The sequence below is a fragment of the Eptatretus burgeri genome, chromosome 12 (assembly GCF_056783735.1).
Source record: "Eptatretus burgeri isolate ZD-2024b chromosome 12, Ebu_testis_v1, whole genome shotgun sequence".
In the NCBI taxonomy this organism is placed as follows: Eukaryota; Metazoa; Chordata; class Myxini; order Myxiniformes; family Myxinidae; genus Eptatretus; species Eptatretus burgeri.
In genome coordinates this window covers 80,019,733-80,044,060 of record NC_140972.1, presented here as the reverse complement: position 1 = coordinate 80,044,060, position 24,328 = coordinate 80,019,733, and the positions used below count along the sequence as shown (strand labels likewise).

The following is a 24,328-nucleotide window of genomic DNA, read 5'->3' as shown; positions in this document are numbered from 1 at the left end:
CCCCCCGACTTTCGGGGGCTACGGACTAAACAACAATCAACTCACGTCGTTTTGGCGAGTCTTCACTCGTAAGCTCGGTGAATGCAACGTTTTAACAAGAGAAGGTAATCTCGTTTGATGCTGGTTTCATGCAAATCGAATAAGAATTGACTGAGTTATGCCGAAAACCGCATATTTTTCAAGGGCGTGACCCCCCCCCCCGACATTTTACCCCAACCGGTGACATGTGTTATGACATCATTGTGTCACAAGATTGGGCATTAAATTCTGAACATTTTGGTGCTGGGTTCATGTAAAGCGGACATGAATTGACCACGTTATGACAAAAACCGCATATTTTTCAAGGTCGTGACCCTCCTGACCTTTGACCCCTAACCGGTAACAAAAGTATGGGCGTCATTGTGTCATATTGCTTATCACAAGATGAGGCGTTGAATTCTGAACATTTTGGCGTTAGTTGCATGCAAATTGAATAAAAATTGACTGTGTTATCGTAAAAACACGATTTTGACCTTTTCGTGACCTTGACCTTGACCTTTGACCCGAACGATCCCAAAATCTAATCGAATGCTTCCTGCTAATAACCAATCATCCCACCAAATTTCATGCAATTCGGTTTAATACTTTTTGAGTTATACGAATCACAAGATTACAAATAAATAAATAAATAAATAAATAAATACACGCCGACCAAAACATAACCTTTCGCAGAATGCGAAGGTAATTATCGTGATGGCGTCCCTCGTCACCCTGACCTCACCCGTCCCCATTTAGGGTCAACAAACCTCCACACTCCCCCTCGTTGGTTCGGTGTCTCTGCCACGTGGTGCCACCATCTTGTGCTCCGTTGTCCGCGTTTCGTCACGCGCAACCGCCATTATGCCTTTCATCTCGTCCCAGCTTGTCTGTAGGCCTAACCCCATGCACTGCATCTCACCCCTCAGTGTTCGCATATTTGTATCGATGTCGCCCCTCATGTCATCCATCTTGCGCGCATTTCCGTCCATTTTGTTTCCCATCCTTTGCATGTTCGCATTCATTTCTTGTGCGCTCGCATCCATTTTGTTGTTCAAATCCTGCGTGTTTGCGTCCATTTGTTTCCTCATTCACATCAACATTTCCCCCAACTAGTTCATGTCGAACGACCCTGACGAAGCCGATTCGCCTTGGCCGGGCGCGGATCCGCCACGGGTCGGGGGGGAAGTGGGTGGGGGTGGGGGGTGGTCATACACTGCCTCTGCGCCCTTTTCGGACTCTGAATTTATTTGCGGGGAAAGTTCCTGCATGGTGGTTCCGTCCTGGGCCATGGATTGTATTAATTCTACTCTACTATCTCTACCCACCTGCCTCAGCTCGTCTTGGCTGGACATGTTGCATGCCGGGAATAAAATTGAAACACTCGCAATTTGGGGAAACGGAGGGGGGGGGGTTCGCTCCCCACACCCCTGATCCGAATCTGTTAATTTCGTGGAGACGGATGGGTTCAAATTCCGCTCCTGAACACCAATTGTTGCGGGGCCGGGACGTCGGCCACAGGCATGACCGCTGGATGGAGCCGAGCCGCAAGTCGGCTCGACCGATCGCCGTGAATTCAGATCGTCACCCCGGATAAGTCCGGAGTCGATGGGTCCTCTATCGGACCGAAATTCGCCAATGGATAGACCACGTGGGGTAGGGTCGATTGCCAATTTCAATTTACCTAAATACTCACGTGGTCCAACTACCGGGGAATTTCACCCTCAACGGAACTCGTACGAAAACGAGCCGCTTCGCGCGCTCGTTCCGTGTGCGATTCCAAGCGGTTTAATCGCCAAGAACCGTCGGTCCAAATGTCCCCTTAGGGCCGTAACAGCTTTAATTAATTCTCAATCACGCATCATGTCGAACCAATGAAAGAAACACAAAACGAGCTGATACATTGAACAAATTGGGGTATTTATTTACAATAGGCAGGGAGGGGAACACAAAGAGCAGAACTAAACCGACTATTGAGAATGCAATTATATTCAGCACAAAGCACTTAACAGTTTACTACTTATTAGACGGGCGCCACGAACACACATACGCACACACCCAAAGAATCATCGGACCAACTGGTCTTTATTGAGACCTATCTTGGACCTGCCCGCCTCGTGCGGTCTTCAAGGACCAGGTCCTCGGAGCCGAACTGGACCCCCAGCACGATCCGGACGATCCAAGCGAGCGAAGTCGGCAGGGCAAAGGCTGGCAGGAGAAGACCCTCCGTGTGCAGACACTTTCCAGAACTCGTGCGCGACCAGAACAACAGGAGAACCAGCGGAGAACGACAGGAGAACCAGCCACGAAGAACGACCGGCGAACCAACGCGCAGAACGACAGGAGAACAATGCGTAACACGACAGGAGAACAACGCGCCGAACGCGCAGACCATGCCTATATTTATACCCCCCCTCCCGCTTCGGAAGGGGGGGGCCTCCTCGCGACCCTCCCTCTCTCACTGGCTGGTTTTGGTGCGCAAATTCACTCTTCCTCTCTCTCTCACTGGCCAAAACGGGCAGCAAGCCCCTTGATTGGCCCGGGGGCGTGGTGACGTCACGCGGAGCCCTTTCCTCCTGTCGTGGGCCCGGATTGGCTGAGTGGCAGTCACCCCACCCGCTGCACGTTGATTGGTCGAGGGCCGCTTCACGGCTCCTCCCCGAACTCCACCTTCTTCCAAGGGACCACCCCTCACACAGGAAGTTGAGCAACATGTTTCTGCAGGGGCTCCGCCCACCCCTGACGTCGGCCAGAGCGAGGTGAAGGAAGCGAAGTGAAGGTGAGGGTGATGCGTTGTCGTCGGCGTTGATTTTGGTGGTGTAAAAGTACACGAAAAGAAAACCTGGCTATTAAAATAACTCCACAGCGCAGGAACATTTAATTACCCATTAGACTTGGGTCGGAACCCTAACTGGCAACATGTACTTGCAGATATAACTGATCGAAAGGACCTGTATGTTGTGTGCTCATGGCTTCCAGATTCACAACAGTATGTCCAGTTTCCAGACTTTTTCTTGTAATACGAAAATACAACCATTCGGACATTTAATTGTTCAGAGTTTACAAATCGTTTTTGAACCCATCTGCATTGTTCATAAACCTTTATTTAACTATTTATCATCAAAGTCAAATGCATCTGTCATTCAAGTGAGTTAAATATTGCAATTTAATTGAAAATTGGGCTGACAGGATGGCCTAGTAGAGGTATGCACACTCACCTGTGTGTTGTCTTGCTGAGGTTGGAATCTCTGTTCAGCTTTAAACTTTCATACTGGTGTTTTGCAGGCAGGGTGAGGCATCAATGTGTATCCTCTCCGTTGGAGGCATCAATGTGTATCCTGTCCGTTGGTAGGACGTTAAAGTGGGTGTCCCATATCCTAGCATTTGTTTATGGATTTTAAAACATTGGCAGGATGGCCTAAAGGTATGCACACTCACCTCTGAGCTGTGTAGCCTGAGTTCAATTCTGGGCCCAGCTATAAAATGCACACATGCAAGGTGATTCATCAATGTGTGTGCCATCTCTCAGATGGACGTTAAACTGTGCGTCCTGTCTTCCAGCATTATTAACTGCTTCGGTAGCAGCAACACTCTGCTTAAGGCATTGCACATGATGACGACGACGAAATTGAAAATTTTCAGTCTTTACAAAATAACTTCAGAAAATACTCCCCATGAAACGATCTTTAGAAATTGGTTGGTCGGTGGTGGGGAGAGAGACAGACAGACAGACAGGCTCTGGACACCTGATAACCTGGCTACCTGCCTAAATCAATGATTGGCCTCCTCCAGGAAGTTCCTGTTGAGATTGGTCAATATCACCTGTTTTGCCACCTCTTTCCTGGTAGATATGTGTGCATTCTGTATTCACTCGTAAGTTGGGGGTGGATGGTGTCCTGACACCCTTTCCCTTCGACCCTATCCCTGTTCTGTTTATCATATCTATCCAAATTTTCATTATTCCCATATTTAATTGTAATATTGCCTATTTTAATCCAGTAGAAGACATATCCAACAATATTGAATTGTTTTTTTTCCAACAATATTGCTTTACAGGAAGGTTTCACACATACAATCTTACCCTGTCTATCCTAAAGGTGACACTCACTACCCTCTCCTCTTCACGCCACACCCTGTCAGTTCTGGGCACATCAGAACAACCCCTTCAGGGTCTAACTGTACGCCCATAAGGCTCCGTACCACAAACCACAGAGGTTGCTTCACACCCCACACGGCCTACTAACTTCTCCCCCTCTAAACCCTCTACCTGGCTCGTCACATGGATGGTCTCTTTCTGGGGCAGAGCGACATGCACACTGACTGACACTGTCTTTCTGGGACATTATTCCTTTTTGAACATGTCCCTGTGGAATTTTCCTTTATTGTCATCCCAAACCAACCCACAATTACAGTTTTTATTTGTGCCCATGCCTGTGCCCCAAAAATTCCATTGTTTTCACTTATTTATCACCTCATGTCGCTCATTTCTTTTCTCAAATAATCTTTATTTTCTTTAATATGCTTTGTGAGTTTATTGATTTTCCCCTTCATTTGTGCGTTCTGTGAATTCATTTTGTTGCTGAATTTGTCTTTTGTTTATTTATTTACTACACATAAGCTCCTCCCCACTAGGCCCCACAACTGGCTCACCTCCAATCACATGTTCCACACCATCCACCATTATGTGGACATCCTCAATTTTGTCCACTGTTCCCACACACGCTCAATTTGAAAATAAAAAAAAATTCATTTGATAATGCCAATCGCAATTTCTATGTGCTTAAATTGGATTTTAAATTTCCTTGGGGATGTTTGGCCAAATCCTACACTCCTGATACCAATTGTCGCATTGGAGATTTGAACCATGGTCCTATCCCACTCCTGATACCAAATGTGCCAAGGGGTCGCAAATGCGATGTGCCTCAGCGCTGCGATCTTTGATCCCACGAACAGCTGAAAGATGATAAGCTAAACTGCATTCCAATACAAATTACCCTGCGCTCTGAAGCCAAATTTGGGGGCGGAACTCGCGCATGAGGCAGTAGATATGAAAATGTCTCTTGCCCTTATAAGGGTTCATTTTCAATAAAAGATTGAAGATATGGAAAGAGGAAGTGGATGGGATGTGGGGAGCAGAACTAACCAAGCGATACGATACACATTTTTAGGGAGAGGGGGATATGCAAACCTGTATACAATGATAAATAAGTAAACAATTCTAACCCAGCTATGGTGCCACACACTACACTCTTACTAACAAAGGGGAAGCAACCGAAGACTTTCCAATTGCACGATGACAGTTGGTAGAACAGGAGCACGATCGGCAGTCTGTGGAACAAAATCACGATTGGTGGGGCGAAGGCGTTGCTACAGGAGTCACATTCTGGATCAGGGCACACAGCATGAAAAGAGCCATTCTCCTCCTCCTTATTCTTGGCTCTCAACAGAGACAAAGAGAGCCAGCGAGCAGGAGGAGGAGAGAGAGCGCAAGCAAGGGAAAGAGCGCACCAGTTTTTGTCAGCTCAGCACCGCCCATGGCTGGTCCTCCCTGGTCACTGACCAAGACGGGAGTAGCGCTCTCTCTCTCCAGCATTCATCCCACCCCTCATCCAGAATGTTTCTGCAGGTCTGGTGTTGTCAGGAGGATTTGGCATACCTGCTCCACTTCCCACCTCGCGGCAATGGCTTGGTCACACTGGCCGGATTGTGATGGATCGTGATGCAAAGGGCTTCCCATGCCTTCACAAAGTCCTCCACCCAGCCCTGTCTACTTTACGGGGAGGTTTCACACATACAAACTTACCTTGTCTATCCTAAAGGTTACACTTGTCCCCTCCTGCCAGTGCACACATTACGTACAGCGTAGCCTAACAGGTCCCTGTTGCATGGCAATCTAACCTACTCGAAATACACGGTCCATATAATAGTAGAGGCTCACTACATTTTAACTATGGATTCCTCCTCCCCACTTCTGCATAACATTACTTTCCAAAATGTCTCGATTTTGTTCCATTTTCTCTTTGTTTAGTTTGATGGATTTGAAGAAGTTGTTCTTCCAAGCATGAAAAATGAGGCCGATCAGGCGTCGAAGCATAGGAAGAAGAAAATTAAGAATACAGAAAAAGAAAAATTTCAGGTTTGTCTGTTTGATTAATATTGTACAACTACTTGTTTTAATTTCATACAATGCATTGTACTTCAACTCAAGTGATCTCGAGGTAAAGTGTCCGCATTTTTATTAAATGAGCAGATTTAGTGGATACAAAAACGATTTTGTTTGTACGATTCTGTATATATGTATGAAGAAATATGAAATATGTATGAAGTACTTTTATGTGTCTTTTATAACGTGATTTTCCATTATAACTTTTGCATTTGTCACTCTTTGCAAAGCAATAAAGCATGCCACATAATTAATTATTTTTGTTCCATTCCAACTGTTGTTGCTTTGTTCTTGCTCCATCGCTCCAGGTTCTCAAGGGCCCCCAACAAGATGGCAACCATGAGTGTTCTTGCACTCGAGATGAGGCAAATGCATCTTATCGTTCCTCGAAAAAATGTCGAAGGCGATGTGTTCTTTCAAATGCGGTAAAGTTTTTCATTTTTTTTTCAAATTGTGTGCAGGAATCTTAACTGTGTTTATAATCTTTCATCTAATCAAACCAATGAAGGCAGAAGAGAACTGATATACACACCTTTTGCACTGTTATTTGATTTGATTGTCCCATTCAATACAAAACATTGAGTTCTTATTGTTTTTCTTTGTCAGCGAAACACTTTGGCTTCACTATTTCCCCCTTCACCCCCACCCCTATACTCCCTATTAAATGTTTCCTGCATTTTGTATCCCACTGATGGGCCGGATCTGCATCCGTACCTGAACCAAAATATCATCCACTTGTTCTTATCACCTAACCTACTCATCCACCAAGTTTCGGCCGAATCCGTACGTTTTAAATATCATGCTCTGTATCGTGTTTAACCCCATTTCTCAATGGTGAAGAATCGCTTTAAAAATTAAAAAAAATTCTCGTATCCGGATCCGTATTCGGATCTTCACCAACATGGAATTATTTCATCCTCGTCACACACTCAAACTGTCCTGAAAGTATCGTCCGAATCCATCCATAGTATTTTGACATATCCTGCTTGTGTTGATATGGAAGGGGAAGGGAGATATTCAAGATCCGGGGAAGTACGTTGGCATTACGCTCCCAAATCGGCTAATGAAGGTGCTGAAGAGGAATTGTGTATGGGAGGATAAGGAAGAGTGTGGAGATGGAGATTGGAGAAGAGCAGCAGGTGTTTGGAAAGGGTAGGGGGATGATGGATGGGATGTTTGTGCTGAGACAGCTGATGGAGAAGAGGTTAGAGGTGCCAGGTGAAATGGCATTGGGATTTGTGGACCTGGAGAAGGCCAACGACACTGTCCCGAGAGAGATGGTGATGGCGACATTGAGATGGTTGGGAGTGCCGAAAGCAGAAGTCAGGTTGGTGGAAGGGATGTACAAGAAAATGAAGGGAAGAGTTTTTGGTTGGTCCTGTAAAAATGTATTTATAAAATGTACATTCTTTTATTTTTTTTCTTAGCTGTTGTTTTCATCAAGTTTAGAGTGAGTACAAAGCAGACGTGGACGGGCTTTGCATTTTGAGATGCTTTCTAGTTATTTTTGGTTTAGAAATGATTATTTCCACCCTATGTATTGCTTTCCACCTCCCCATCCCTCCCTTTTCCCCTTCAGTTTTCAGAAGAACTACCTGAATCTTCTTCTGCTGGCATGACCTCCGTTCAAAATAAAGCAGAAGGATCCTTGTGCATCGAAGACGATGTTGGCAAGCCAACTCAGGCAAGGAGAGATATTCACAGCAGCAATCATTTGGGGTCAGCCGAAGTGACAGATGTTTCGGAGAAGCGAGAAGTCAGCTGTGGTGAGCAGAAGAAGGAGCCGGTGTTGAGCGAGGATGAAGGCTTAGAGGTTTCTCAGAACAGAGTCCAAAGTGACACTGATGCTGTTGGAAATGCTGACTCTTCGCAGGAGTGCTCAATCAGCACGGTAGAGCATGAGCAAACACTCAAGAACAGAGAAAACAAAGAGGAACCTGCTGAAGTGAATACAAAAGATGAATGGTTCCAAGTTGTCACAGCATCTAATTCTGAAGTTGATTGCAAGGTCATTGATGCTGGCTCTCGAGGTGGTGAGAGTGATGTTAAAACCTTTCCTTGCTCAATTCTAACAAGTGCCAGTGCAGTGCCAAATGAGGTTAGGAATGGGAAAAGCAACATAATCCAGGCAACTTGCACAGATAACATAGTGTGTGGCAATGAATCGCGTGTGATTTGTGCCAAAAACACCACTGTGACGTCTACAGGGGAGGTCGTGGTGCTTTGGACAAGGTGAGTTCTTTGTTAGATCACAATTTTGATTTGCAAAATGCGTTATTATTGCCAATTGTGTAAAATTGTGTAAAGAAAATGGAGCTTGCATAAGGACTAAAAAAAACTGTCATGCTCTCGAAAGAATTTCTCTCCGATTCAATTCACCGGCTTGCATTTATCACGTCAATTATTTGTTTATCGAAGTTGTTTGTGCAGATTGAGAAGGCACGGATTACCCTTGCAAAGGATTACCATTGAGCCATAGTTACTGTTGCAAAAATACATTTAAAAGTTTGCCGTGTTAGGCTGTGAAATTTTTTATCTTCAGTTTTCAATGTTGGTGCAATTATCAACGAAAATTGGGTTTGGGCAAAGAAAAATAAAAAGTGAAACAGAGAAGCCATGTGAAGGCATTAGCATGACCACGGAAAGAGCACAAGGCCTTAGGAGCACCCGTAACACTCCATCTGAAGGATGGGTGTGATCAATGCCACAACACCATGCTTGTGCAACACCTCTCATATCCCATTGCCTTCAACTTGAACTAAGCAACTGAAAGGAGAGGGAGATAAGTACGTCATAGATTTGGTGAAGATCCGGAACCAGATCTTCATCAACATCAAATCAATTTGTCATTGTCACGCACCCAACCTGTCCATCAAGTTTTTGAGATATCGTGCAATATATCGTTTTTGGCCTGGTATCTCAATAACCTTGGCAGGCCAATTGTTCTTATCATCAACATTTTGATTAACTTGTGGAATTTCGTCAATATCGCTCCCTTCGCTGCGACTGTCTTATAAAGTGAAAACAGATGCTTTCCGTCAATGGATCACTGCATTTAAAATCTGTTTCGGAAGTCACATGGAGTGCTTTTTCAACACACCACAGGCAAAAATGTGACCTGTCGTCAGAAATGGCCATTTTAAGATTTTGGGAGATTGGGGTCATAAAGCTGCTCTACTTTCTATCTGTAGAAATTTTATTGCAGTACATCTGTATTAACATTGCTTTTTAGAAATTTATTTGGGGGGTAATGGCGAAAAGTCTGCCTGATAAGTGACCAGAAATACTTGCATTTTGATACGATTCACGTGTTTGACATTAACATTCTGTGGATATTCCACATCGTCAGGAATCTCCCACAGCAGTTTCCTGAATATCCATGGAGTGGTTAATCCAACCTGCATTACATAACCAAAAACAAAACTTGTTTGTTAATTTTTTTTGCTCGTGGTTATGTCAATATTCACGAGTGGCAATGGCTGATTATACCATCAGCGTTCAGTCGTGTGGTATGGGACGTCATTGCCTTGTCCATTGCTAGTGCCCACGCTTGTGTTTTTCTCGAGAATAAACTTTCAAATATTCCCTGCGAAGGCTGTCTAAGTAGAATGCAGACACTTTGTTGTTTTTATTTTATTTTGTTATTTTTTTACATGATCTAAAGCTGCTGCTAGTGGAGCTGCTACACACATCTCACACACATGGACGTACGGACAAATACACAAGACAAAACACAGGACCGTTCGACGAGACAAACACAGACGCTGAGATTGGAGGAGTGCTGCCACTTCCCGTGGCACTATGGGTACCAGCGACGTCACCACGCTCAGCGGGGCATTTCCAAGGGAGGAATTTCCTGCTTCCCATGGATGGCAACCCGTGGGGTTTATCAAACAGATGGGAGTGATTCTGTATTATCGAGCAGATGCAAGAAAAAGCTTTGCGTCTTCCGATAACAGAGCCCACGCTCTGAACGCAGTTACAAGTTGTAATTTGGAACTTGTTTCCACGGATGACAAATAGAATAGAATGGGTTGATCACGAATCGCTTTGTTTGAACCATCGCCGTCTGATAGTGACAGTAGCAGCGATGGGAGTGATACTGATGAAATTCCTCATCTCCCCCGTGTTGAAAAAAATGTTGATTGCGACGATGCTAACAATTGGCCTGCCAAGGATAGATAGTTGTGATGAAGAAGGTATAATATGGAGCTTTTAACAACAGCTTGTCTTTTCTGTTAATTTTAAATGTCACAAACATAAAAAGAATAATCTTTGAGAATAAGATGTTGCATACCATCATGTGGCAAGCAAAAAAAGTAAATCAATTTTGCTAATCAGCGAATTGAAAAGATTAGTCCATTATTTCGGTACCATACTTGTAAACATGAACCACATTTATTTAATCTCAAATAATTTGAACATCAATCAGTAGTATATAAAAAAAAAATGAATGGCAGCTTTCATATAGAGATGACAAAGAATTTAACCCCCAAAACAATCCACACCAAATTGTCATTGTGCCTTCATAAATAATTATAACATAATTTGCATGGTGCTTGGTGTGCTTTTCCATTGAAATGTGACAGAAATGGGGGGCAATATACCAGCTGTATGTGTACCAGGTTTCATTGAGATATCTGCATTATGAATGGCGTTTCCAAGGTGAGTGTGCAGACAATTGGGAAAACAACAGCACCTCGTTTCAATCATGCTCAATTTATCTGTTTCTCCTTTCTGACAACTTCTAACATATTCGCCCATGATTCGAGAACCACTCAGCTGTCATTACATACGTTGTTTTGTTTTTAACGCTTGTTCTGTGCAGATTTTGGAAATGTAGAATCTTTTCTTTTTAATGTTTTTTCTTTTTTTTTTGCGATGTCTGACTCATTTTGTAGCAGCAGGCCGCGTTATACGAGTTGGAATTTGATATTTGAAATGAGATTGTCCACCAAAAGTGCCGCTCATCGTAACAGATTTTGGCGACGAGTTATCCTTGTAATGGGACTTTACTGTATATTGCCGCAAGAAAGGCATGGCTGCTCAGGAGAGTTTAATTGCATCACACGTTTACCTAAAAATTATACGAGAGATTGACACTGACGTTGAAAAGTCCCTGAAATATTTTGGTTCCATTTCCAGAGAGGCCGACAAGATTATACTGACTACATGCCAAGAAAGGGGTGCTCACAAGAAGACTTTTGCACACATCGCTGGGGTTTTACAAAACAAGACTGCACGAGAGGTAAAAACAGGAAACAAAACATCAAGTTAACCCTCGTTGCTGGAATTTTCAAAGAACACTTTTGATTGCTTGTGATTTATTAATAAAAAGAAATTTAAAAATAACATTTGAATGAGCGCATTCCAACTTGATGTAACAGTGGGATGAATTTGTGGACATGACCTCCATTATGCTCAGAGTTTAACTCACAAAATGTGAGCTTCTCTTTTCAAACATTTCTGAAAGGAGCTGTTTTATACAATTAATCTTTAATACATGGAAGCAGTCGAACAGTCTGACAGGCAGTGCACTTGCCTTTATGCTGTGTATTCTGGGTTTGATTCCCAACCAGACTACAAACTCATTTTGGTGTTTCGCAGGCTGGGGGTGCTGTGCATCATAGTGTGCCATCACTCAGGTGGACATTGAGCTTCATGTCCCATCTGCGACTATAGGTTGGTGGATGATAAAGTCCCACGATGTGTTTCGCAAAAATTAGGCAAGTAAATGTCACAGTATGAAGAACTCTACAAGTCGAGACAATGCGTTGAAGAGCTCGTTTATATAATGAATTCTGTCCGGCTTGACCAGGAGTGCTGGTAGGACACCTAGTAGTCATCGCTGGTCGTGGCACAAAAAGTATTAAAAACGGCAAGGCTTGAAACATTTCAAATAAATGAGACTTATCTCGACCTGCACTGGAAAGTACACGCCATGTCTGTGTTTTCATTGCTTTGTAGCCACAAGGTGACGTTTTTGTTGTTTCTTGTCATTCAGGTTTCCCGACGGTTTCGAGAACTTATGAACCTTTATCAGAGAATGGCTGAGAATTGTCCTCTGTCTTGTGGTCCTTCATACGATGAGGAAGAAGATGAAAAGGAAATTTATGATGAGGAAGAGGAAGATCAGGAAGAGGAGGAGGAGGAAGAAGAGGAGGTTGATGATTATGACGATGATAGTGAAGAGATCGAGGAGGAAGATGATGACGACGTGGAGGATGATGAGGAGGAAGAAGATAAAAGTGTTAGCAGTAGCCCCGGATGCGCAAACCGCTGGGAACAAGAAGGGATCGAGGATGGTATGAGATAGTACACCCGTTGGATTCCTACCACCAATGCAACCAACTGACACTTATTTGGAAAATAGATGGTTCATTAAAAGATATAGCTCACTTTTAGTGCTTTGGAACCATACCAAAATGTTAAACTTGGATGCTGTGATTGATGCAGTGTATCATTTGTGTATAATGAGTTTTTTTTTTTTTTTTTTTTTTTAAGACTCCTTGAGACATTGGATGTATATTAATTGCTGTGCTTGTTATGCAATGAAAGTAAATATGGATACTATATTTGACTCTTCTGAATTGTTTTTCAGTTACAACACCATTTTTGGTGTGTGTGTCATTGGTTGTTGTATCCATATGTGCCATGCGAGTTTCAGGAGGTGAAACGGAGCCCCCCCAGGTCTCAAAGTATCCGTTTGTGTGTGTGTGCATGTGTGCGAGCATGCGTGCGTCATGCGCGCGCAACTTTCTCTTGTTGAGTGCTATGTCCACAAGTGGATGTGTTGCAGGAGTTGGAACGGAGACCCGTCAAGTCTCAAAGTATCCACCTCCGTGTGTGTGTGCACATACGTGCTCACATGTAAATCGCTCAAAAATGAGAAGGCTGTTATTGCTAAATACGCACCATAAGTTACCATTCATTTACTTTCACTGAATCCTTAAAATTCACAATAATCCTAGTAAGATGAGGTTCATCTTCTCAGGTAAAGAATACTGTTTGAAACCACTGTCAGCTAGTATTACAGGGGAAATTTAAACATTTACAAATGCTTACAAAACTACCATAAAAGGGGGAGGTTTTATTTTGTATCATTGGTAACTCCAAGCCTGGTGTTGGCCTAGTGGTTAGGGTGGTGGCTTGGGATCCTACGGTCCTGAGTTCAAGCCCTGTTGGCCGCTGAATTAAAATACACCATGAGGTTGACTCAGCCTGTCATCCTTCTGAGGTCGGCAAAATGAGCACCAGTGTACTGGTAAGGGGGACACTGCATCAGTTGCATAGCCGCGTCCCAACCAATGATGCAACCAGCAGCCACAGGCTGCACTTGATAGAGAGATTGGTAACTCCAAACCTGTAATCGATTGCACCCACAACATTAATAACGAGAATGGTACTGGGAAGCAAACCTCCACCAGGCTGAACAGTTTACGTTTTGTAGCCCACTGATGGGCCGGATCTGCATCAAAACCTCAACCATAAATCGGCTTGTTCTTGTCACCTACACAAATCGTCCACCAAGTTTTGTCATAATTCGCCCACAACTTTTTAGGTCATCTCGTGAGAGATGACGGAATAAAACCAGTCTCGATGTCCGTCCGTACGTACGTCCCCATTTTTTCTTCCGATTTTCTTGATATTTGGTATGTGGGTAGATGTCGATGAGGGTTGCACGACGGTATGACCTTTGACCCGGTTGAAGGTCAACGTCAAGGTCACTCCAAAGTTGCGAAATTGTCCATTTTCAAAATCTATCTCCTCCGCCGTTTTAGCCTGGTGTTGGCGCAGTGGTTAGGGGCAGCGGCTTGGGATCCAAAAGGTCCTGAGTTCAAGCCCCGTTTGGCCACTGAATTAATACACCAGGGGTTGACTCAGCCTGTCATCCTTCCGAGGTCGGCGAAATGAGTACCAGTGTACTGGGCCGGTGTATACCCCGGTTAAAATAGGTGTACCATATCCCTGTGTCATAAGAGGCGACCAGGGTTGCGTCAGGAAGGGCATCCGGCGTAAAACATGTGCCAAATCACGATGCGGATCATACGGATGATCCGCTGTGGCGACCCCGAACGGGAGCAGCCGAAAGAAGAAGAAGAAGAAGATCTCCTCCGCCGTTTATGATCCAATCTTCGAAATTCCTTCGGATTCTGATAATATGGAACAATATCTAAATTTGCTCGGGCCGGTTTTTATAAATCCGTCCTGGTTATCGAGTCATGTGTCTTCAAAGTTGGAAAAATCGTCTGTGATACGGTCAAAAAAAATTCGCCCGATCTTGATGAAACTTGGTATGTAGGTAGGGGTCGATGAGTGATCCACGACTGTATTACTTTTGACACGATTGAAGGTCAAGGTCAAGGCCACTCCAAAGTTGCGAAATCGTCCATTTTCAAAATTTATCTCCTCCGCCGTTTGTGATCCGATCTTCGAAATTTATTCGGATTCTGATAATATGGAACAATATCTAAATTTGGTCAGGCCGGTTTTTTTTTTAATTCATCCTGGTTATCTAGTTACGTGTCTTCAAAGTTGGAAAAATCGTCGATGTGATACAGTCAAAAAAAATTCGCCCGATCTTGATGAAACTTGGTATGTAGGTAGGGGTCGATGAGTGATGCACGACGGTATGACCTTAGTCCTGATTGAAGGTCAATGTCAAGGTCACCGATGCTGTAAACTTGTGAAATCATCCATTGTCAAAATATCTGCCATTTATGACTCAGAAATGCGGTTTGATTTCTGAGTTCCGGTTTCTATCCTTTTGAAGACACATTGATCATTTTCAAAATCTATCTCTGGATAACTCAGAAATGTAGTTTGATTTCTGAGGTTTTCTATCCTTTTTACTCCCGGGCTTTCATCTGTACGTTGAACCAAAAGACAAGATGACATCGAGGCCATTCTAAGCCGATCAGAGATCCACATCTACAGAGCTTCAGAGATGACCGTCACCCCCAACCGGGGGTATTTTTTGAGATATTGTGCTCTATTTCGTTTTTGGCCCTGTCTCTCAATGGTGAATTATCACTGAGAAAATTCTAGCATACGCATGTTCACTAAAATCGAATAATTTCATCCTTGTCACACACCCAACCTGTCCACCAAGTTTCGTCCAAATCCATCAATAACTTTTTTAAGATATCCTGCTCACAGTCCACCTTTGTTGGCAGAGGTAACCAGGGTAAAGCAAAATGTCAATAATCTTATGATTGTCTACATTATACACGAACATTCCACATGACAAACTTCTGGCCGCATTCGACAGAGCGATAGATAAAGCATTTTTGCTGGACATAAAAAAATTACAAATCTTTTTAAATTACAAATCGATATCAATAATGACAGATATTTTACACCAAATTGTTACCTCCGCCACCAAAGGTGAAGGAAGTTATGTTTTCACCCCTTTCAGTCTGTTTATCTGTTTGTCACTTGCAAAATTGACAATTTTTCAGGTGTATTGTTCAGTCGATTTTGTTGGGTAGTCGATCTCGTCGAAAAAAAAAATCTCAAAAAAAATTTTTTTGATTATTTTTTTCTACCCTTATTAATATTGGTATTTCCGTCGATATGTTGGGTCGTCGAAAAAAAAAATATCAATTTTTTTTTTTTGAGATTTCTTTTTTTTCTACCCTTATTATCAGTATTTCCGTCGATATGTTTGTCTGTCTGTCTGTCTGTCTGTCTGTCTGTCTGTCTGTCTGTCCCTCTGTTCGGTCCAGTGCTCCATTAATACAATGGCGATTTCGATGAAACTTGATTGGTAGGTTCATACCATGACCTAGTTGTGTGCAAATGAGAACTGTTGCTATGGACACCACCGTTGCCTAGCAACGGGACTTTGAAATTTTTGAAAAATCATAAAAAAATATTTCAAAAATCGGGCCACGTGCGACTGTGGGCAGTACATTCAGCCATATTGTCCAAAATTTCCAGCCGCATCCTATAAAACTGTTGGAGAAGATAGATTTTGAATGAACCCTGGTCGAAAACAATTAAAAAAACGAAGTTCGTTATATCTCAGAGACTATGAGTCAGATATACATGAAACTGGTATGGTAGATTCATGGTATGTCCTAGTTATGTGTGAGAAGGAACCGTTGCTATGGACCCCTCCGTTGCCTAACAACGGCCCAAAAACCTCTAAATGTGGGGGTATTTTAACGAAAAAACTATCTGCAGCATTAACCCTTGAAGCTAGAATCATGAATTTTCTTGTGCTTAATCCTCAGGTCATTCCCCATTGAACGGATCCATCGCGTCAGGTTATATTGGGTAGTCGACTACCCATGTCCGCCTACCGGCTTGTTATGCTGTCTGTCTCTGTTTGTCATCTCCAGGTCACAATTCTAAACTGATCGGCATGAAACCCTACCAAGTTGGAGAGGTAGTCTCAACTGAGAAACCTATTGATTTTGCGGTCAAAGGTCATCTTGAGGTCAAATTTAAGAAATCATTTTTCATCCGATTGACTTGAAATTTGAACAAGATTTCACATTGCGTCACTGGATTGGGAAACCAACTATTTTTGAGGTCAAAATGTCAAAGGTCAACTCAAGGTCAAACTTCTAAAATCATCAATTTTCAACTGAAAAATCATCAATTTACTTCCTTATTAACTTGAAAGTTGAACAGGATTTGCATAGTCTGTCACTGAATTGGGAAAGCAATTCTTTTTGAGGTCAAAAGGTCAAATGTCAACTCAAGGTCAAACTTATAAAATTATCAATTTCAATCTGAAAAATAAATTTTCATCCGATTGACCTGAGCTTTGATTAAGATTGTCAATTTTAATATTAATGAAATGGACATTTTGATGTATCCATGACAACCTTTGGAGAGGGGGTAGTCGAGTGAAAATACCACCTGACCCACAACAAATTGCAACAAAAGGTTTTTCAGTGGTTTTCATTCCTACTTAACTGAATATATTGATCAACAGAAAAAAAAGTCTACCAAAATCTGACATCCGGAAATGGGTTAAAACAGTCATTTTCAAGATGGCCGCCACCGGGCTTTGAAATAACTAAAACAGCAATAACTTCTTCAATAATTGTGATAAAAATATAATTGTTGGTTCTGGCCCATGGTTTTAATGGATCAGCAATCCACTGGTGTCAATAAAATTTAGATCTGATCAGTATTTAACATGAAATCCAAGATGGCGGCAAAATTCAAGAGTGCAAAAATCAATAAATTTTCCATCTGAACCAAAATCACTGAACACCTGATGCCACTGAAACATTTATTTGTGAACATTACATAATGGCAGTTTAGGTTACAATTTCAGTCCTCATCACTGTTAGTGGAGGGCCAACGTAACAGATTGGGATTCCCGTTGGTTTTGCATGTTAATTTTTTGCAAATATTATGAATGTGTTCTTAGCATTGCCAGGAAGTGGAAAAATGTTGTCGCCATTTTTTCTGTGGACCTTCAGTAACCTTGACACAATGTCAAAGTTGAAAGGTCATTTTTGACCCAACGTACTGTATTAATCCCGCTTTGTTTCAGAGTCTGGAGTGCCAGAATGTTACATTGTGTTTTCTAAAGTGTTTCTGACAAATATTCAATCTGAACTAACAGTGTCTTCATTACAGAATGTCTGTTTATCCTGTTTATGATCATACAACTAACTTCTTGTTGAACTTCGCAGCGATGACCCATCCAAACCAGCATATAATACTGAGATCTCACTTTCTCCTCTTCAGTTAACTTTTGCATGATAGTTAAGGCCTTAGAAATAAGAAATACACATCCACAATCATTTGCAAAAGTTTAGGACCACCCTGAGAAAATGTCAATTTGTCAACCCTGGACGGGTATTGAATCATCCACTCATAGATGTTGCGTCACCTGCCTAGAACATTCAGACGCGTGCTTGTACTTGCTTCTAGAACCTTTGGCAGGTGTTTGTTGTGAATTCTGATTTTTTTTCTTGTTTTTTTTTGTGATTTTGGTCCTGTGGAAAAATGGGCAAAAAAGTCTCTGACAGAGGTTCAAAGGGCTGACATTTTCTGAGGGTGGTCCTAAACTTTTGCAAATGACTGTACATTCACCCTAAATTTTGTGTGTTGCAGATTGAAGTGCATGAGCCATTAGGAGCAGTCACACAAGATGGAGCCCAGTACCAGTAAGAAACCAAGACCAGAAACTGATTTCAAACTGTATTCAGTGTCAGGAGCCTGGCACTGGTGTCCTAGTGTCTGAACCATCAGAGGAAGCCTACTCAAAGTTCCTCCAGTTTGTGCACGAAAGAGGACAGTATGGAAATGCTGATTATGCACAGATCAGTGGGCGATTGCATGGGTACACTGCCTCCAATCTAAAAGATATGAAAGCAAAGTGGCTGATCAGGTAGTGGAGCTCAAGGACGACAGATCACTATTTGCCCACATGTTGATTGTTGCACGCTCACGCTCCGAGATGAACCTCAAGGAGAGCATTGGCCAGCATGAATTCACGTCTCTCCACCGAGCCTTGTTCACAGTGGGTGGTGAACTCCTACCATACACAGACAAAAGCAAGCTGATGGCTGTACTTGAGGACCTCCCAAACAAAATTAGTGTTGATCTGCAGCCAGAGGATGTCACCAATGACATTGTTCCCTTGACACCAAGGAAGGCAACTGTAATTGATGGAATGGCAATTGCCCAGGCAATGGGTAAGCTACCTTGGGTCAAGACATGTGCTCAATGGGCTGACCGCTTCATAGCTACACTGGACAGCAAGTGCAGAGAATATGATGAGCTCCATCTAGTCTTTGACCGTTATGATCTTCCCACTTCACTGAAAGAGGCCACAAGGGAGAGACGCCAGGGTCGTAAGCCAGCAACTGCTTACCTTGTCACAGACAATACACAAATTGGCAAGGTGTCAGCAAAGCAGTTCCTATCCAGTACCGCAACCAAAGATAAACTGACAGTTTATCTTGCAAAGGAAGCTCTCCACCACTTTGAAGGTAAGCCCAAGGTCTTCATAGTGACTTCGCGGAAAGAGGTCCTCTCAAACTCCATGGATGTTCAACATCTCTGCAGCTCCCAAGAAGAAGCTGACACGAGACTTATCCTGCACAGTCTGGATGCTGTTCGAAGAGGAGCAACAGAACTCTACATTCAGTCACCTGACACTGACGTTTTGTCCTTGCAATCCACCGTTACCATCAGCTCGGCAGGAACACATACTTTGTCACTGGTGTAGGGAACAAGAAGCGAGTAATCTCACTGGGACGAATCATGAATGCACTTGGTGATGCAAAGGCTGAAGCCTTACCAGGATTTCATGCCTTCTCTGGAGCTGACGTAACAGGTCGATTTGCTGGCAAGGGGAAGCTGACCTGTTGGCAAGCACTTAGCAGATGCTCCATGGAGGTGGTATCTGCATTTGCTGCCTTAGGGATCTCCGAGAAGCTGGAAGGTGACACTGAACGAGCCATTGAGACATTTGTTTGCCAGCTCTATGAGCCTGGTAGCACTGTGGTGGATGTTGGTGATCTCAGATGGAAGCTTTTCACCAAGAAACAACTGGAGATTGAAAAGCTACCTCCGACACGAGGAGCCTTACATGAAGCCATTGCCCGGACGCCATGGTGTGGCGTCAGGATAACATTTCTCACCCTCAGCTACCACCAGCAACAACCTACGGGTAGAAGGAAGAGGAGGATACGCTATTACCAGTACCAACAAGGGATCCTCCAGCTCCAGCCACAGTTACTCGCCTCATCAAATGTGGGTGCAAGAAGACCAGTTGCACATCACACTGCTCCTGTCATTCGCAGGGCCTCAACTGCTCCGAGATGTGTTTGTGTGGAGCCGATGCGGAGGTGTGCAGTAATGTCAACCAGGCGCTCTTAGGAATTGAAGAGAATGAAGAAGAAGGAGATCCTTCCATCTAACTATGAACACAAACACTAAATGAACATTGAAGTTCTATCCTACATTAGCTGACCAGAACCAGCCAGATGGTGGACTGAAAGAACTAAATAAAACATGTTTGAGCTGTGAGATTATCACTGTATTTAAAATTTAGAAGTGAAAAACCAAAAAAAAGTTTGAGTTGTTGAAAGGAGTGTTTTATTTCTTAATTATTTTATTACTTTTAGCAATATATTGGGTGTTTGCTTTGCATACAGAATGTATTTTGGGGTAATATCATGAAATCATTTAGCACGATTTGGGCCGTAATTTGAAATTGAGAGAAAAGTATAAAGAAATCACCAAAGAAAATGGTGACATCATTTTTTGGTAAGTTAAATCCTTCCACAACACAGTCCAACCAGTGGCCAAAAAATAACATTTGAAACCAAGGGGAAAACACTGAACCCCCCCCCCCCCACTATGTCCTCTAGTTCCTCAGAGGCTTGATTTAGTCGATTGTCACAAAACGTCACATAGCATGATCCACATGCGGACGTACACGGAAGCCCATTCTTTTCTGCAGCTGCAACGGGGTGTGTCACAAGCTGTGGTGCAGTTGCAGTGTATCATATTCAGAAGAGTGTCTGGTGCAACATTCATGGCAGTCATGATAGGTACAAATCAATTGTTTTCAAGTCCCCAGCCCCAGTCCAGAGGATCGAGGTCACCCTCCATCCCCATCCAAACCATGACCTGGTAGTATACTCGGAGACAATGAAACTTGGTGGCAGATTCCGTTGGGGGAAGACGTTCAGGTGTAACGAAAGACTTGGCAGCAGCGACCTTCTTTGTGAATATCTTGTAACGCATGGCTGCCAGAGAACTTGTGCTCTCCCCACCAAATATAACGGCCATCGCTTGGCTGCCAAGTTTCTTTATTTCAGCGTGGCTGACGCCTCTCGAAGTGAATGTATCTGCACACAACTGGAGGCCTTGATCATCTTCCACGAGTTTCTGAAAGACTGATTTTTTTCCCAATGCCATACACACGAGATGTTGAATCACATCCTGGAAGCCATTTTGAAACTTCTCATACACATCTGGGTGTTTGCTCTCCAGTTCACTCATTTCTTGTACGTAGAGATAAGCGGACTTCTGGTAGTTGTAGTGTCCAGCTGCTGCAAATATTGGCAAGGCATCAGCAACAGCTTGCAAGTGATCCTTCCAAGACCCAGTGCAATCTTCCTTGATCATTGCCCGAGCAGTGTGGAGCATTTTCTGATAACCTAGCCACAGCTTACTCGTTTTGGATTGTGCAGCAAGTTCTTCAGTGATCTTCACAATTGCAGCTGATTCTTCAAGACTTTCAAGAGAGATGTCACCCGTAAGCAAGGACGAATACTTTTTTTTGCCGCCATCTTGGATTTCAGGTTAAATACCGATCAGATCTAAATTTTATTGACACCAGTGGATTGCTGATCCATTAAAACACCATGGACCAGAACCAACAATTATGTTTTTATCACAATTATTGAAGAAGTTATTGCTGTTTTAGTTATTTCAAAGCCCGGTGGTGGCCATCTTGAAAATGACTGTTTTAACCCATTTCCGGATGTCAGATTTTGGTAGACTTTTTTTCTGTTGATCAGTATATCCAGGAGGAATGAAAACCACTGAGAAACCTTTTGTTGCAATTTGTTGTGGGTTTGGTGGTTGTTTGTCATAAATTGACCCGACTCAGGTGGATTTTGCAATTATCGTGCTCTGCACGACATCTTTTTCTTGTTTGTTTGTGTGCAGGATATCTCAAAAAGTTGCTGACGGATTTGGATGAAACTAGTTGGACAGGTTGGGTGTATGACAAGGACAAATTGATTTGATTTTAGTGAAGATCGGATCTGGATACAAGAATGTTTTGGTGATTCTTCACCATTTAGAGATAGGGCCAAAATGATATATAGCATGATATTTCAAAAATGTATTGGGCCCGATATGTTCTCGTGGATCAGGCATTGCGGGGTGGAGGTATGCGCTCCACCAAGTGCCCTTCGAGTTTGATAAATGAGATGCTTTTCAAATCCACATTGTAACAACGCCTTTCTTGAAGAGCAACATTCCTGGAAAGCTCTTCTGTGGTACAGTTTCAGGTGAAAGACGGAAAAAAGACCAAACGTCGTTGTCCCCGTTGTGCGTAGTAATTTTGCTGCATGGAGTTAAAGGGCTCGCCCATATTTATTTACAACTAAAATCGGTGCTAGTCTACTAGTCAGCCAACTTTGATCAGATCGCAAACTAAAGATTGGTTCAAGTGTATGCCATCGTGTACTATGCTTGTGCCAGGTTTGAACAAAATATTACCATGCACATCCGAGAAATGGTTGGGGACATGTTTAAGTAACAAAATGGTCACCGGTCAGCCATCTTGGATCTGATCTTGAAAAAAATGACGTACTTATGTAAGCCATTATTCATTATGTGTGCCAAGTTTGAATAAGATCGGTAAATGCACGCCCGAAAAATGGTTGAGGACGTGTTCAACATCGGGTTTTTTTTACAACTAGAATAGCCGCCAGTTGGCCATCTTGGATCTGATTTAGAAAAAAATAATTTGGCGTGCATGTGTAAGCCATCATTCGTTATCTGTTTGCTAAGTTTGAACAACATCGGAAAATGCATGCCTGAAATGGTTGAGGATGTGTTCAACGTGGCGTTTTTTTTACAACTAAAATAGCCGCTACTCAACATCTCTCTGGCCATTCTTAGAGAACAGCCTCAATGCCGATGAGTCTACAAAATGGACACTAGGTATACAGTAGGTATACACTAGGACACTAGGTATACGAACACGGGGTATACAAAATGGACACTACAGGAACTTTCAGGAAGGAAAGCAGGGAATTTGAAGGAGGTGAGTTTGGGGTGGATTCATGGGGGAAGAAAAGATCGAGGTTTTGGATGGGGGAAGAGAAGAGGTGGTGGTGAACAGCTCTTGTGAAGGCCTGGAGGGAACAATGGGATTGAACAGTGTGGGAGTTTATTCCAAAGGCGGGAAAAAGAGAAATGAAAGAGTGAAGGTGAGCAGTGATTCGTGATTTTGGTAGTTTGACCAGAAGGGGGTTGTTGGCGGACCTTGAGCGTCCTGCGGAAATATGGTGCGGACAAATTGCAGACACAGCAGGGGGGGGCGAGAGCGGAGAGGAGATGGCAGAAGACAGAAAGACCACCGATCTGCCTGCGGTGAGAATGAGAGGCCCAAAGGCTCAGCCTCATCGTGGGAGATACCAATGATCCTAAATGCCTTGGTTTCCACAACGTGAAGCCAAGAAAGGTGGGAGGCAGGAGCACCAGCCCTGAGGGGGGAGCAGTACTCCATCAGGTTGCGGACGAAAGCTTTGTATGTGGTCAGGAGCTCAGGTGGGCCGAGGAAGGACTTTGCATGACGGAGGATTCCCAGTAGGCGACTGGCTTTGGAGGCGAGGTTTGAAATGTGGCTTTCCCAGGAAAGATCATGGGAGATGGTGAGACCCAGAAGCTCGAATGAAAGGACTTCTTCCAGAGAATTGTTGAGAAAGTAGATGTGGCCGGGGGGAGGGGGGGCTTCTAAATGGTCCTTTCGGAGAGACATAGTGAGTGTGACATTTATCAGGATTGAAAGACATGTTCCACGTGTTGGACCAGTTTGTGATTTTATCCAGATCTTCAGTGAGCGAAGAAGCTGCGGCTTGCCGGTCTGAGGGACGACAGATGGTATGACAGAGGTTGGAGTCGGCAGCAAAGAGATAAAGAGGATTTTCCAGAGAGTCAGAGAGATCATTGATGTAAACCAGAAAAAGAACAGGACCCAGAACGCTGCCTTGAGGAACTCCAGCCTGGACAGGAAGATTTTATTCTGAAATAATCATAATCACTGCAGTTTAACACAGGTACAGGCCAATTCACTTGATGTGTGATTTTGAAGGTGATTGCTTCCACCTGAGCGCATTTACAGTTGCTATTATAAGTGGGGTGGACACTTGTCCAACCAAGATGTTCTAGTTTTGTATTTTTAATAAATTTTCTGATATTTATAAAATTTGTTTTTCACTTGGAAGTTATGGGTTACGATGTGTAAATAAAGGTGGAAAAAGTCTGATTTAATGAAATTTAATTCCAGGCTATAAGGCAACAAAAGATATAAGGCAACTCTGTGTCTTTTGCACCTGAGAAGGTGTAGAAGTTTCTGTCCGCTCTCGACTCTGACTCTGGACTGGACGGCATCAGCTCACATGTCCTAAAAACATGCTCTGCTGC

The 24,328-nt window shown here is 43.2% G+C and overlaps 1 protein-coding gene across 8 annotated transcripts in view; it reads left to right on the top strand.

The window, feature by feature from the left end:
- The window catches only part of LOC147015973 (GON-4-like protein), a 216,485-nt gene that overhangs the window by 162,053 nt on the left and 30,104 nt on the right, over nt 1-24,328 (top strand). For 4 of the 8 annotated variants that reach the window (XM_085848645.1, XM_085848644.1, XM_085848646.1 and 1 more), the window contains 5 exons: nt 6,044-6,151; nt 6,487-6,603; nt 7,758-8,410; nt 11,324-11,426; nt 12,183-12,483. In XM_085848645.1, coding sequence (XP_085704771.1) covers nt 6,044-6,151; nt 6,487-6,603; nt 7,758-8,410; nt 11,324-11,426; nt 12,183-12,483 — 1,282 coding nt within the window. Of the gene's footprint in view, nt 1-6,043; nt 6,152-6,486; nt 6,604-7,757; nt 8,411-11,323; nt 11,427-11,785; nt 11,861-12,182; nt 12,754-18,262; nt 24,168-24,328 lie in introns of those variants that run through there. The other 4 variants (XM_085848650.1, XM_085848647.1, XM_085848648.1 and 1 more) reach the window with 3 other exon arrangements.